Source organism: Balaenoptera acutorostrata, chromosome 9, assembly GCF_949987535.1.
Source record: "Balaenoptera acutorostrata chromosome 9, mBalAcu1.1, whole genome shotgun sequence".
NCBI lineage: Eukaryota > Metazoa > Chordata > Mammalia > Artiodactyla > Balaenopteridae > Balaenoptera > Balaenoptera acutorostrata.
In genome coordinates this window covers 4859316-4873244 of record NC_080072.1, presented here as the reverse complement: position 1 = coordinate 4873244, position 13929 = coordinate 4859316, and the positions used below count along the sequence as shown (strand labels likewise).

General features: G+C 46.2%; 1 protein-coding gene across 21 annotated transcripts in view; it reads left to right on the top strand.

Annotated features, from left to right (window-relative positions):
* PPP6R3 (protein phosphatase 6 regulatory subunit 3) overlaps nucleotides 1–11842 on the top strand; it is a 129944-nt gene extending 118102 nt beyond the window's left edge. For 13 of the 21 annotated variants that reach the window (XM_057553742.1, XM_057553740.1, XM_057553739.1 and 10 more), the window contains 4 exons: nucleotides 155–305; nucleotides 6180–6197; nucleotides 6465–6581; nucleotides 9584–11841. In XM_057553742.1, the coding sequence (XP_057409725.1) occupies nucleotides 155–305; nucleotides 6180–6197; nucleotides 6465–6581; nucleotides 9584–9635 (338 nt within the window). In that variant the 3' untranslated portion in view covers nucleotides 9636–11841. Of the gene's footprint in view, nucleotides 1–154; nucleotides 306–6179; nucleotides 6198–6464; nucleotides 6582–9583 lie in introns of all 21 variants that reach the window. The other 8 variants (XM_057553749.1, XM_057553748.1, XM_057553746.1 and 5 more) reach the window with 3 other exon arrangements.
* The last annotated feature ends 2087 nt before the right edge of the window (nucleotides 11843–13929 follow it).

Below are 13929 nucleotides of genomic sequence, written 5' to 3'. Positions count from 1 at the left end.
CGGGGAACCCATGCAGCTTCTCTCCTGTGGGCATCGCCAAGAGGCAGCAACAGGCAGATCATGTCACTTTTCTTCTTCTTCAAGCAGTAGAGGTAACGTTGGGTGGCTGGGTCTGCACAGGTGTTCGTGATGTTCAGCTGTGTGTTCTTTTCAGCGCCAGGCAGTGTGGCCATGGAAGCCAGCTCTGATGGAGAGGAGGATGCAGAAAATACAGACAAGGTAACTGAGACAGTGATGAATGGCGGCGTGAAGGAAACTCTGAGCCTCACTGTGGATGCCAAGACAGAAACCGCGGTCTTCAAAAGGTAACCAGGGCTACAGTGTGCTGGCAGCTTCAGGTTTTTGGAGGGGGAGGCGGAGGGGAGAGAGACCGCAGATATTAACAGCTTTAATTTGATTCAAATGTGGGTTCAGACATGAGCCTGACCTCTTTCTAATATCTCCGTTAAATTCATTGAATCTTAACAAAGAGATGGAGTTTGGGTCATTAAGTGTTCCTCCCCCCCCCCCCCCCCGTTTTCTTTAAAGATTATTTATTTACTTGTTTATGGCTGCGTTGAGTCTTCATTGAGGCACGCGGGCTCCTCTCTAGTTGTGGCGTGTGGGTTTTCTCTCTCTAGTTGTGACGTGCGGGTTTTCTCTCTCTAGTTGTGGCACGCGGGCTCTGTGGTTTACGGCACGCGGGCTCTAGTTGAGGTGCGCAAGCTCAGTAGTTGTGATACGCGGGCTTAGTTGCCCCGCAGCATGTGGGATCTTAGTTCCCTGACCAGGGATTGAATCTGCGTCCCCTGCATTGTAAGGAGGATTCTTTACCACTGGACCACCAGGGAAGTCCCACCCCTCCCGTTTTAATAGTGTTTAGAAGACTGTAGATTCAGAACACTGATGGATTCAAACTACATGAGTATAAAAAACTGACAATCTCTAGCCATGATAGGAATTGCACTGGATACAGGCAGGCTGCAAAGCTTGGACCATCTAAGCCAAAGGTTTGGTACTATACAGATCATTTTCTCCAGACATAATGCAGCCAGCAGAATTCAGTAGCAAAATGATAGCTTTAAAAAAACATATTTGGAAATTAGCCTCACTTCTAAACTCATGGGCCAACAAGGAATCATAATGAAAATGAAAAACTTAAAGCTGAAAGAGTAATGAAAAAGTTCTATCAAAACCTACAGACTGCAACTAAACCAGTGCTTAGAGCTCTGGTCTCCATCTTACACAGACCCTTTCAGATCACGAGAAGTAATGCTTCCCAACTCATGAAGTCAAGCAAGCATGAAAGAAAAAATAATTGTAGGCTACTTTCATGTGTGGGTCTATATGTAGAACACTTTAAAGTTAAAAGCCAGCAAACCAAATCCAGCAATGTGTTTTTAAGTCATGACCAAGGATGTATCGCATGAATGTAAGGATGTTATAACATTGTAAAGATTATTGAAGGTAATTCACAGATAAAAGGATAAAAACCCTTTGGACCTTCGGTAGATAGACAGAAAAGCATTTGATAAAAATTAAAGTTGTTTGTGACTATTTAGCAACCTAGGAATAGAAAATAGCTACTGATAAAAGTGTCTACTGAAAGTCTACAGCAGACTTTATTCTTAACGGTGAAGCATTATTTTGAAGAAATAGTCCCTTCAAAGACATGACCCAGACAGTGAACCCTGCAGTGACTGCTTCTCTTCAGCACTGTGCTGCTGGTCTTAGCGCACGCAGCATAAATAAAGACAGATTTGAAAGAGATAAAATGGTTATTGTTTGTTCGTAGGTTATGATTTTCTACATAAAAAATTCCAGGGCTTCCCTGGTGGCGCAGTGGTTAAGAATCTGCCTGCCAATGCAGGGTACACGGGTTCGAGCCCTAGTCTGGGAAGATCCCACATGCCACGGAGCAACTAAGCCCGTGAGCCACAACTACTGAGCCTGCGCGTCTGGAGCCTGTGCTCCGCAACAAGAGAGGCCGCGATAGTGAGAGGCCGGTGCACCGCGATGAGGAGTGGCCCCCGCTCGCCGCAACTGGAGAAACCCCTCGCACAGAAACAAAGACCCAACATAGCCAAAAATAAATATTAAATAAATTAATTAATTTAAAAAAAATTCCAGTGGAATCTATAGGTAAATATTACAATTATGAGGAAAGTTTAACAAGCTTACTGGATGCACCCACAAATCAATTGCACCTTATAAGCCAACACAAGATGTCTTAGATGTGTCCCTCCCCCTTTTTAAATGAAAAGTTAAACCTTGTCTATAACTAAGACTGAAAAAAACAAAGGCCTAAACAAATAGGGAGATATACCATGTTTGCTAATGGGACGATATCTTTGGCATTTCTTAACAAATTAATCTGTAAAATGAACGTACTTCTCATCAAAATCCCAATGGAGTTTTTATGAAAGGGAGAAGCAGATTGTGAGATTCCCAGAGAAGACCAAGGGGAGCCAAGAATAGCCAAGGTCATGTTAAAGAGAGTAAAGTGAGGGGCCTTCACTGTATTAGGTAGCAACACTTACTATTATTGAGGTGATGCGTGTGACCTAGGCACAGAGTTGTACAAACAGACAGACAGACCCCCTACACTTACGTGTTAGGGTGACATAAGCTGGTGAGGAAGGAAGGGACTAATAGTGATTATCCAATGTTGGAGAAAAATAAAATTAAATCTCTCAACATAAGTATGAAAGGCAAAACTACAACTTTCAGAAGACAGCATAAGAGAGTATCTTACAACTTTATGGTAAAGGGTTTCTTAACCATAAAAAAGCCAAACCATAAGGGGAAAGATTAATAAATTTGACTTTATTTAATTTCTAGTATTCCAAAAGACACAATAAAATGAAAAGACAAGCCATAACCAGCAAAGAAACATGCAGTAGCAGGATATAGGAAGAACCTAATATCAAAGGAAGAGACACAATCTAATAACTTTTTTAAGTTGACAAAGGATACAAACAAGCCATTATTGGTGGAGGAAAGCAAGGAGCAGACTGACGGGTCAACCTCAGCCTCGTGTCAGTGACAGTAATGATTCAGTGCTGTTCCACGCATTTTTGTTTCTTTGTTTGTTTTGGCTGTGCCATGAGGCGTGCAGGATCTTAGTTCCCCAAACAGGGATGGAACCCGTGCCCCCTGCAGTGGGAGCGCAGAGTCTTAACCACCTGAACGCCAGGGAGGTCCCTTCATGCGTGTTAATCTATTAATTCCTATCTAAATTGTTACAGAAAATAGAAAAAGTGCAAAAGCTGCCTGGATCTTTTTATGAGGCAGTGAAATCTTAATTCCAAAACCAGATAAGGATAATTACGGGAAATGATCAGCTTATGTCACTTACAAGCAAACTAAATGGAAACATCCTATATAAAATATTTGCTAACTGAACCTGACAGTATACTAAAAATGATTCATAATGATCAGTCAGAGTTTATCCCTGGACTGCAAGGATGGTTCGGCATCAGGAAATCTGTCAGTGTAATTCACTGCGTATTAATAGAGTGAACGAAAGTCATTTGATGTTTTTGATGAAGCTTTTGAAAAAAGCTATATATGATTAAAAAGCTATATATGATTAAAACACTGAGCAAAGCAGGAAGAGAAGTGAATTTCCTTAACTTGGTAAAAGCTAAATACCAAAATACTACACCAAAAAGTATACTTAACGAAGAAATTTTAGGTGCATTAACTTTAATGGAAGGAGCAAATAGGGATGCCCATTGTCACTGCCACCGTATAGGCAGTCCTGGGGAGTGTTAAGAAGAAAGGAAGAATAAATAGAGGTATAGGTAAAGATGAGATGGGAGGTGATGAAACTGATTATTTGAAGGTGATAATGATCAACTACAACTAGGTCAGTAGCAGACTTGTAAGATTTCAGCAAAGCTGCCAGTCAAGAGAGCAATTTAAAAAATCAGTAGCCTTTCTCTACATCAGTCATAAGCAACTAGGTTGTATATATAATAAAAAGGAAAGTGCCAGTCACAAAATACATCCAACTATAAATTATTTAGGAATTATCTTAACCCAGATATCTATAGAGAAAACTCGAAAGTGCTAATAAAAGAAGCCACAGAAGAAGATCTGGACAAGTGAAGGCCATCACAACGAGATGGGACAGCTCAGTGCGGCAGAGACACCCACCATCACCAGATTAATCTGTAAGTTTAGTGCAGTCCCAGTCACAATTTCAGTTGGAATTTTAAGACGCTTGATAAACATATTCTAAAATTCATGTGGAATAAAAAGTTTCCCAAATTGCTTAGAGAGCCATAGAAAGGTTAAATAAGAGACTTACCCTGACAGTACTGGTCATGCTGCAAAGTCAAAATACTTAAAACAGTGTGATATTAGCACACAGATAGTTAAAGGGGCCACTGTGGTGAGAGAGAGCTCAGTCCCAAGGTGGATGGTGTAGCAGGTGGTGGAGGCGGGCTCACTCCAAGGGAACCAGTGAAGCCTGAGCACGAAGGGTGAGAGCACACGTGCAGCGCCTCCTGTGTGCCCGGCGCTGTGCCCGGTATTTCTCACGTGTTAACTCGTTTCTTTCTTTCACGGACCCTCTAAGATAAGTACCATGGCTGTCATCCCACTTTCCAGATGGTGAAAATGAGATACTGGAGTTACGTGATGTGGCCAGAGTCTCATGGTAGTTAGAAGAAAATGCAGTGTATCCTGATCTGTGGACAGAAAAGGACTTCTTTTTCAAAACAGAACAAAGCAACCTCCAAAAGCATAAAGCTCATGCAAAGAATAGAATTGGATTACATCAAATTTAAGAATTTCTGGTTAATATAGTGTTGTAGACAAAATTAAGAGGCAGATGGCACATTGAGGGGGGAAAAGCTTACAGCTCTAAATCAGTCAGAAATTAACATTGAATATTCAAACCAGTAAGGAAAAGATGTAGAAAACCCAAATCAGAAAATGGGCAAAAAATATCATTAGGCAGTTTACAGACAAGGAAACCCAAAGGGGCAAAACTAAGAAGAGATACTCAAGACTCATTCATTATCAGATACCTCTTACTAGACTGGCAGGAATTGGAAAGGTGGGAAATGCTGAGTATTGGTGGGCTCTGGGGCTACAGGAACCCTGTCGCCCTGCTGGTGGGCATGCTGGCTGGAAGGATGGCCAGCATTTTCCAGTCCTGCGTGTAGAGCCCTGAGAAGTGTCCCAGCGGGTCCAGCGGGGCCCCAGCAGGCAGTGGCAGCATTGCAGCCGTGTGCACAGAGGCACTGGTCGCCGTGAGAACGCGGTAGAACGGGAGGTGTGCGCCGTGGGATGCTGTGCCACAGGCAGCAGGAAAGGACGGCCCTGCAGACTATGCTGGTGCAGAGATAAGTGGAGGGGGTGTGCGATTCCAGGCCAGTGACGTGTCTCAGCACACACGTACGAGAATGAAAGTAACATGTACTGAACACATCAGGATAGTTGCTTTGGTGGGCAGGGAGTGGAGAATGGGGATCAATTAGGAGGAGGAATGAACTAGACTTCCGTTCACTTTCCTCCTTGTAAATTGCCAGACCCGTCTGAAAGCCACCGAGAAGTCATCCTTAAGTGAGGTTTTTCATAAGCAAATCTGGGACAGGACCCCACACTAAGAATGATGGACTGTCCCAAAGGGAACCTTTAGCTGCCCTTAAAAGCTCAATTTAGTGCCGTCTTGGATTGTGTCAAGATGGGAATGCCAGACACAAAATAGGCAGAAGTCTAAATTCCCAGCCCACAGACAGTTGACAGCATTTGCTCCTTGTCTTTCTCTGCAAGAGCAATCTAAGGGGAAAATCATCCTTTCATGTTTCGTTTCCCCAAGCCCTCTCTCTGTCCCCTCAGGACCAGTTTTTACCTTTCTGGCCACTGTTCCTGGCTCTCTTTCCCTTCGTGGTTTGTCCTTCTCACGCACTGTCAGAAGACAGCTGCAGAAGTGCGTCCTGGCTCAGGCTGCACGGCCTCCTGCTCGCGTGACACCAGCCAGCAAGCTGATGGGGGGCTTGGCCCTGAAGGCAGAAGTCTTTAACTAAAGACTCATTCCTTCAAACAGGTTCATTTGACACCTTCACCGAGTCTGCAGTTCTGCTTATGTGCAGTCGTGGACATATTATTCCCCCAAATACCTCATTTATAGGAGTATTCTGAAACTCTTGTACATTTCTTTTTCTGTTTTGCACACTTGGCTTCAGAGTGTTGAAATCCTACCGGTATGTACAGTGACGTGGGACCATTCTTTACCAGACACCAGCTGCACTACATCGTCCCTCTTTCAGCCCCCACTTGTGTGTGACCCTCCCCTTCCGTGGTGTCCCAGTCGTGCCTGTGGTCCCTGTGATCCCCCCCGAGCATGCTCAGCCCCGGGGCTCGGATCCATGGCCGCCATGACTTCCAGAGCCATCTGCATGCGCCCTCCTCCTCCACCCGGTGCTGCCGCGTCAGGCATCTAATGCTGCGTGTCGTGCTCTTCACTGCAGTGAGGAAGGAAAACTGTCTACCTCTCAAGATGCTGCTTGTAAAGACGCGGAGGAGAGCCTGGAGACGGCAGAGGGGAAGTCTGCAGCCCCCCGGCCCCCCAGCAGCCCAGAGCAGAGGTAACTACCTGCTTCCGGCCGTCCTGCCTAGGCCCTGCTCTGGCTTTGTCTCCTGGGAGCTGGGAGGGAGGTTGGTATGGCGGTGGGGGGTCGTTAACAGTTGTCCTCAGGTGTTCAGTGACTTGCACAGAAGCATTTTCTCAGTTCCGTATGGTAATCAGGGTGACTGAGCTGAGAACGTAGACGTAACAGTTCATCTCCTACTGCAGAAGCTGAAAACTAACTGGTTTTTGGAGATTCAGTAACATCACTGGCTCTTTGAGAAATTATTTGGGCTGGAGGCGTCTCTCATGCTGGCATAACCCCACCCACCCACCCCCCTTTTTTTTTCTTGATGAGGCACCAGGTTGAGGCTGATACTGAGCCCTTCCAGGATTGGGTTCCCTCAGCGCCATAGTCACCCAGCTGCCAGGCACACACGAGCAGCTCCCTAGTGCCCGGTTCCCACAGATGTGTCCATGTGACACCCGGGAGGGCTTTCCTGGAGAGCCTTTCATATGTGTGGCTAAATACTGTCAACTCTCAGATGAGTCCCTCTTTGGTTTTGTTTTTGCGAAATATTTATCTTGTCCGGATGAAGTGTGAAAATCCCACCACTAGAGCCAGGGGATTTGAAATGTGACGTTATCTGTCTAGTCACCTTTTGCCTAGACTGAGCCCGTGGTCTGGAGGGACAGGCCCAGCCAGAGCCCCAGCCCCCAAGGGCCACCCTGGGCTGTGTGCAGCCCCACAGGCAGGGCGAGGGCGGCCTCCTGTTGCTCCAGAGTTTGCGTGGGAAGTTGAGGACTTGCCCTTGGACCACAAGGACCTTCGCTCAGCGCTGCGCAGACTGAACTGTTTTGATTAAATATATCCAACTTTGTATATTCCTTCCATAAGGAATAAAGTAACTTTTAAAGCCATTGACGAGAAGTACTTTCCCTCTCAGCTGACGTCCCCAAATCTAGGCATTTTAGGGGCAGTGTAACCAGTGGGAACCAGCAGGGGGCACTCTCTGTTCACTGGTCAGTAAACCTGTATGTTCATAGTGTAGCAAACCCTGCTTTTGTTTCTCTCATGGAAATTACAGCTGGGATGAGGGGTTTGCTTTTGTAATTAAAAACTTGTGTGTGTGTATAAAACAAATTAATTATAAGAACTGCTTGTGCATGCTGGCTCTAGTGGTGGCTCTGGGAGGAGGAGACGGGACGGCACTCCGGCTGCAGGGGAGTCAGCCCCAGCTGTGCATCTGAGGGTTTGGGCAAGTCACTCTCTTGCCTGGGGTTTGGTATGGTTTTTTCAGAGGTCCTCTGTAGGTGTAATAACCTAAGCAGTCCTTGTCACCTCCCTAGTGTCTCCCTGTAAATTTCCTTTGTATGGAGAGCCGCCTACAAGGTATCTAGCCTGGCCCACTTTGGAGTCGTTGCTCCTGGAGCGTGTTCTTGGTTTCTCTGGCATGAGTGATACAGCCTGCCTGTGGGATCGGCTCCTGGGCTCCGGAGTGCAGAAGTGTTTGCCTCGGGGGACCCACTTGCTCTTCATGCAGAGAAACATCTGGGATGAGGAGCCCTGCCTCTCCCAATCTGCAGGACTCAGGCAGTGGAGGAAAAAGGTGGGGAGAGCCAGTGGGAGAAGAGGGGCCATCACTTGTCTGCCTGTCCTTCCTCCGTCCAACACATATGAGTGCAGCAGGCACTGGTTTAGGCCTCGTGATAAAACAGTAGCAAAACAGACACCACAGATAATGTATAGGGACATGAAGAGTAAATAAAGCTGGATGAAGGAATAGGAGTCCCACTTTAGGTAGGGCAGTCGGGCATCTGAGCTGCTGTCTTGGGGACAGAGGTAGGTTTTCTGATGTGTCACATTTGCATTCTAAAAGCAATTTACGGTACTGTTGACGATGAAGATAGCCATTTGGGACTTACTGTATGCAATCTTACCGAGATCGTTCCTGTCACAGCCAAATATTAATTTTGAGGTTGACAGATGTGCACTATTGCACGTAAAGCTTTTCATTGCCACAAAATTTTATTTTTCAGTATTTATCAAGTATGTACGGTATCTGTGCCAGCAGTGTGCAAACAGGTACCTTGCATACGTTGTATACTCATTTCTTTGGGGGGGTTGTTTTACAGGGGGAGAAAACTGAGATGAGAGAGGTTAAGACACGGCTTGTAAGTGGCGAAGGCAGGGCATGTGCCCGGTTATGTCTGGTTCCAGAATGCAAGTGCCTGTGTCTGTGATATATTGAGACACCATGGAATGTAGGGAGAGTCTGCTGTGTGAGTGGAGCTGACTTCATGGGTCTCTGTTAGGATTAGCAGGGGTCTGAAGCACTCTGTAAAGTTGGAGTGCCGGTTCAAGAGTACTTGTGCTTCCCAATTTCAGCCCTAAACATCTTTTCCTAAGTCTCGTTCATAAGATGTAGGTCACATTGTAGTTCGGCAGGAAGGTCCTGGGTACCCTGTCACCACTTTGTTCCTTTCGTATCCCCCTCTCCCCCCACCCCCACCCCCTGCAGCGTCACCCCTGATGTTTGCTTCGGGGGAGCACGTTTGTTAAAGTGCACACCTTTGTTCTCAAGGTTGGTCCTTTTACAAACTTTTGTCCCCCCCCACCCCACCCCCCAGTAGCAAAATCCTATTTTTATCAAGTGAAATTTTATGTGGATTGCAATGTACAGAACAGAGAAAAAGCTGTTTTGAAGGAGGGATGAGCAAACAGCTCCTGAAGGTTCGGGGACCACTGACCAGTCTGTCCCTGTGCTTCTGAGGGGCTGAGGCGCGGTGGGCCTCACGGAGCCCCCGCTCCTCTGCAGCCCTTGCTACGTGCTTAGTTCGCCGGAGCTGAAGCTTAGAGCAGTTCAGTTAGATTTTCTGGAGCTTTAGGAAAATTCATTTAAGAAGCATTTCATGAAGTAACTGCTGAGTGCAGGCTTTGTGCTAGGCGCTGCGCAGACAATATTCGAATAAACGCTCCCCACCCTCGGGGAGCTACACGGAGTTGGTCTCACCCCGCAGGACTGAGCAGTCGAGCATGCCGGGCGATGCGGCGGTTAACGGCCCCGTATGATGAGCGAGCTCCGCCGCCGCTGCCGCCGCCGCTGCTGCTGCTGCTGCTGCTGACCGGGGACCGCAGGCGCCACCGTGCGGGGTCCGGGGCTGCGTCGGGGGCCCGCCAAGCCACCGCTGCTGCACGCACTCTGCAAGGGATCAGGACCAGCAACCTTTATATTCTAGAGTCTAAGACGTTGTACAGAGAAACCCAGAAGTGTACAAATATTGCACATTGACAAATACCAAGAATTTTTGCGTATGTTTATATTGTATTGTTCTAAATAATGGGTAGCCTGTGAAATAAGATCTTGCCACCCATGTAATAATAGTAGTAATACTATAGTTAAAATGGCTGTAAGAATAGTTTTATAAAAGTGAATACACAGATCTATTGTATTTGAAACATAACTATTTGACAATTATTAGTGTGACCAAAGTATTAGGCAGTTTTCATACATTTTTCACCTTGTACAAAGTTCTGAATTCATTTTTCTTCCAGGTTGGCGAGGAGTTGTAGGAATGAGATGCCCTCTAAGTGTTATTTTGGTTGTTCTAACTTACAAAAGTGATTTTGAATAAGAAATTCTTGGTGTTCTTTTTATAACCAGTTTTTGATTGGTAACTGTTTTCTGTATTGTTTAAAGCGGATCAAAAAATGTAAGTCTATTGGTAGAGATTAAGTATTTATTGCTACAACTTAGTTGATAAATTGATGTTATTGTAAAGCCATATGTTCTGTTAAAGTCTTGTTTGCTTGAACTGATTATCCCTACAGGTGAAACACTAGAATATTTGGAGTGTACATGGCTTGTGGTTTGGGTTTTTTTTGTTTTTGTTTTTTGTTTTGTTTTGGTTGTTCATCTGCCTTTTAACCCATTCACCAAAATTTACCTTGTTAACAAGCAACACCAATGAAAGTTTCAGAGCAATCTGCGTATCTAACATACCTAAATCATATTAGGCAAGTCAGTGGAAAAATGCTCGTGCTGCTAATGGAATTAGAGTGCGTTCATTTTACAGGCTAGTATTTTTAAACTAGAAATCAAAATCCGGCACCTAAGCATGTTAATTGTTTTACTGTACCTTGTGAGGTTTTCACTCGTAAATTCTAAACCAGTGTATTTTTTTTTAAGAACTGGTTTGTGTACATATATAGTGATTATGGATACTAATTCAATGTAATTTATAATTTTCTATGTCAGTATAAAAATACATCACAGCCTTCTCAAACAGCTGAAGCAATATATTGTATATTGCCATATTGTCTGGTGAAAGGGTTAAATTACTTCACCTCCTGCACTTTTAGATGCAAATCAGTTTTTCATTTCTGTAATAGAAAATTATTCACGTATTTTTACATCATTTGTTTTTCCTGACCAGTATTTAAAACCAAAAGGATATTCTGAAAAATGGCCAACGATTTTTTTAGAAATAGCATCCCAAGCAGCGTGCCTAAACATTACATTGCATATGGAAATAAAAAAATCAAATGTCTAATGCCTTATTTCTGATTTACTTTTCCATTGTAAATGGTGTGGAAACCCTTCATGAGGTTTCCCGAGGCAGGCCTAGCCCTCAAGGACAGTGGAGTCGGCCGTGCCCCTGGGACAGACGGCAGGGCTGCTGTGCCTGGCCTTCGCGCGCCTCCTCAGGGACCCTTTCTGTTGGGAGCTCCTCCCAGAAGACACTGCCCTCGGGTGCTCTCCCCAGGACTCTAGCACTGCCAGAGGACAGGGCGCCCTTCGCTTGTCTCAAGGACGCTGACTGGTGCGACCCGGACCTCGGGGACTGTGGAAGGACGGCGCGCTCTCGTCTCGCCTGGTAGAGAGCTTTGCGGGCACCGGCCTGGCTCCAGGGGTGCACGCGCTGCCCCTGTTCCGTCTGGATTTGCTTGGCTTCTCCATCCCACCCAAGGTAAACACGGTGTCTTATTTCATCCCACCCACTGCTGATGAAAGGGCACTCAGGGTTTCTCCTTGGGGGGGTGTTTTGTTCTGCTCGACTCGACTGGTGTGGCAGGGAGGGGGCACGGGAGGGCAGCACAAAGGCTGTTGGGGGTGGGAGGGTGCCAGCCCCGGGGGCAGGAGCGAGCACAAGCTCACTGAGTTTCTACTTTCATTTCTGTGGGTTGGCCGTACTGAATGCGAGACTAACAGATGTCTACGACACCATACCTGTATTAAAAAACGACAACAAAATAAAGCCTGATTCTTTGTTTCTAGAAGTCTTCTCTTGTACCTTGCTTGGGCTTTAATAACTAGACAGGGTGTGGGGCCTTATGAGAGAACCACCATTGGTGTTTGATGGGTCGGGCTTCCTGACACCAGCTCTCGTGCTGCGTGTGCCAGATCCTGCACCGGGGAGACTGAGCGGCTGCGCCCAGGGAAGAGCCTGCTGTCCGCGGGCTCGGGGGCTTGTCCTGCCCAGACGGCGGGAGCAGCCAGAGCCCACCGCGCAGGGGCTCCGTGTACTTTGCTCAGGGGATCTGCTGCGAGCTCGTGCTGTGTCTGTCCTCCGTGTACGACACCTCCCCAGCCTGGGGTTTTGGCATCCGGCCCCAGGAGGTAACTGTGGAGGTGAAATTTCTCAGGTGTTCCATAGTGGTGTTCAGAATGTGATGCTGTGTCACAGCTGCTCCTTTTCCCTCCTCCGTCTGTTTGCATAAGCAAGTGTCCCCCTGGTTGTTATCAATCCCCCAGAGCCAGCTAGTCACCACGTCCCCCTGTGCTAGTCTGGGCACACACCCCTGGGCCCCCGGACGCCGCAGGCCCCGCTGAGCGCTCAGAGCCATGGGCTCCGGACCGGGGCTGGCATTCACTCACAGGCCGCCCCACCCACCCAGGATGGAGAGCTTCTTTTTGTCTCAGCTGCTTTTTCTGTCCGATGGGGAAACCACAGCCACAAGTTCATGGACTTAAAGCACATAGAATAGTTCTTGCCTTACTGTAAACACTTCATAGATGTTAGTATGTGCTGTCTCCTCACTTCTCAACCCCCTAAGGTCACCTACTGGCCTTTCTAAATCCTGGCTTTGAGTCTCTGGTTCTGTTTACAAGCTGAACCCCCGGAAAACTCGAGCACCTTCACTCCAGGCAGATGGATTTAGTCATTTTTCAGCTTCAGGGTCGGCTACCTCCCACGTGCCAGCTCTGGCCCAACACCTGTGTTTACAGGTGGTTTTCCTGGGACAGAGCTACGTCCCTTCGTTTGTCCATTGTCCACTGCTTTTGCACCAGGGTGACAGGCCAGGAGTCGTGTTCCTTGTCTCGCTCCATAGCCGGGGTTCATTCTTTCCTTCGATTCGGTTTCTTCTCTCTGGATCCTGTTCCCGTCCTTACTGATACCTTTTTGGCTCGGCCATTCATTTTCAGCAATCAGTGCGTGCTGGCTTTGCCCTTACCATCTGTACCAATTGTTCATTACTTACCTAATGAACCGACGACACAGTGCTGCCTTTGAATTTATTACCCTAGTTGGGTTATAAATGCTTAAAGGCAGGGACCCCTCCATTGACTATTTCATACTGCCTTACGTAAGGCATTGAGTGGTTTGGTTTTGTTTCTCCTGTACAATTCTCCACTTGTTAACAGAAAACTGAGTTCTTAAAGCACTGTTCTGAATGAAAGCTTTATGTGCATTAACTTTTTTTCACAGCAATTTTGTGAGATAGATAGTTACCCTCATTTCACACGTGCATAAGACGGACACAGAAGTTAAATAGTCTTGTCCAAGGATGCTCAGCTAGCAAGTGACAGAGTTGTGAAGATCAAGTGTAACACATTTAAATATATAACAGAACAATGCTCGGCTGTGTAAATGCTCAATTAATAACTAGCTGTTACAGTGCACTCCCAAACAAATCTTTCTGGTATTTTTTTTTTCTCTTAGAATTTGTCAATTTGATTTCAAAGTAGAGCAGTGAGTGGAGACTATGAAACATCAAGTGTTTAATAGCCAGTAGAACAATAGAAATGTTACAGGCGTAGCGATGGACAAAGCCTGACAGCTACAAGACAGTTTCAAAGCAGGCCAAGGTATGTATGAGAATTACGTTTGATAAGCTTACAGGAGTAGAGACTTTTGAGGGACTTGTGGGAATGCCCCTTCTTGCTCCTGGACCCGACCCTCAATTGGCTGCTCTTATGATTCACTGGCAGAGTTGAGTAGTTGCAACAGAGGCCACATGGCCTGCAAACCGCAAAATATTTACTGTCTGGCCCTTATAGAAGAAGTTTGCTGACCCCTGAAATAGATCAATGAAATGGAATAGAATCCAGAAATAGACCCCACAAATACATGGTGAGTTGATT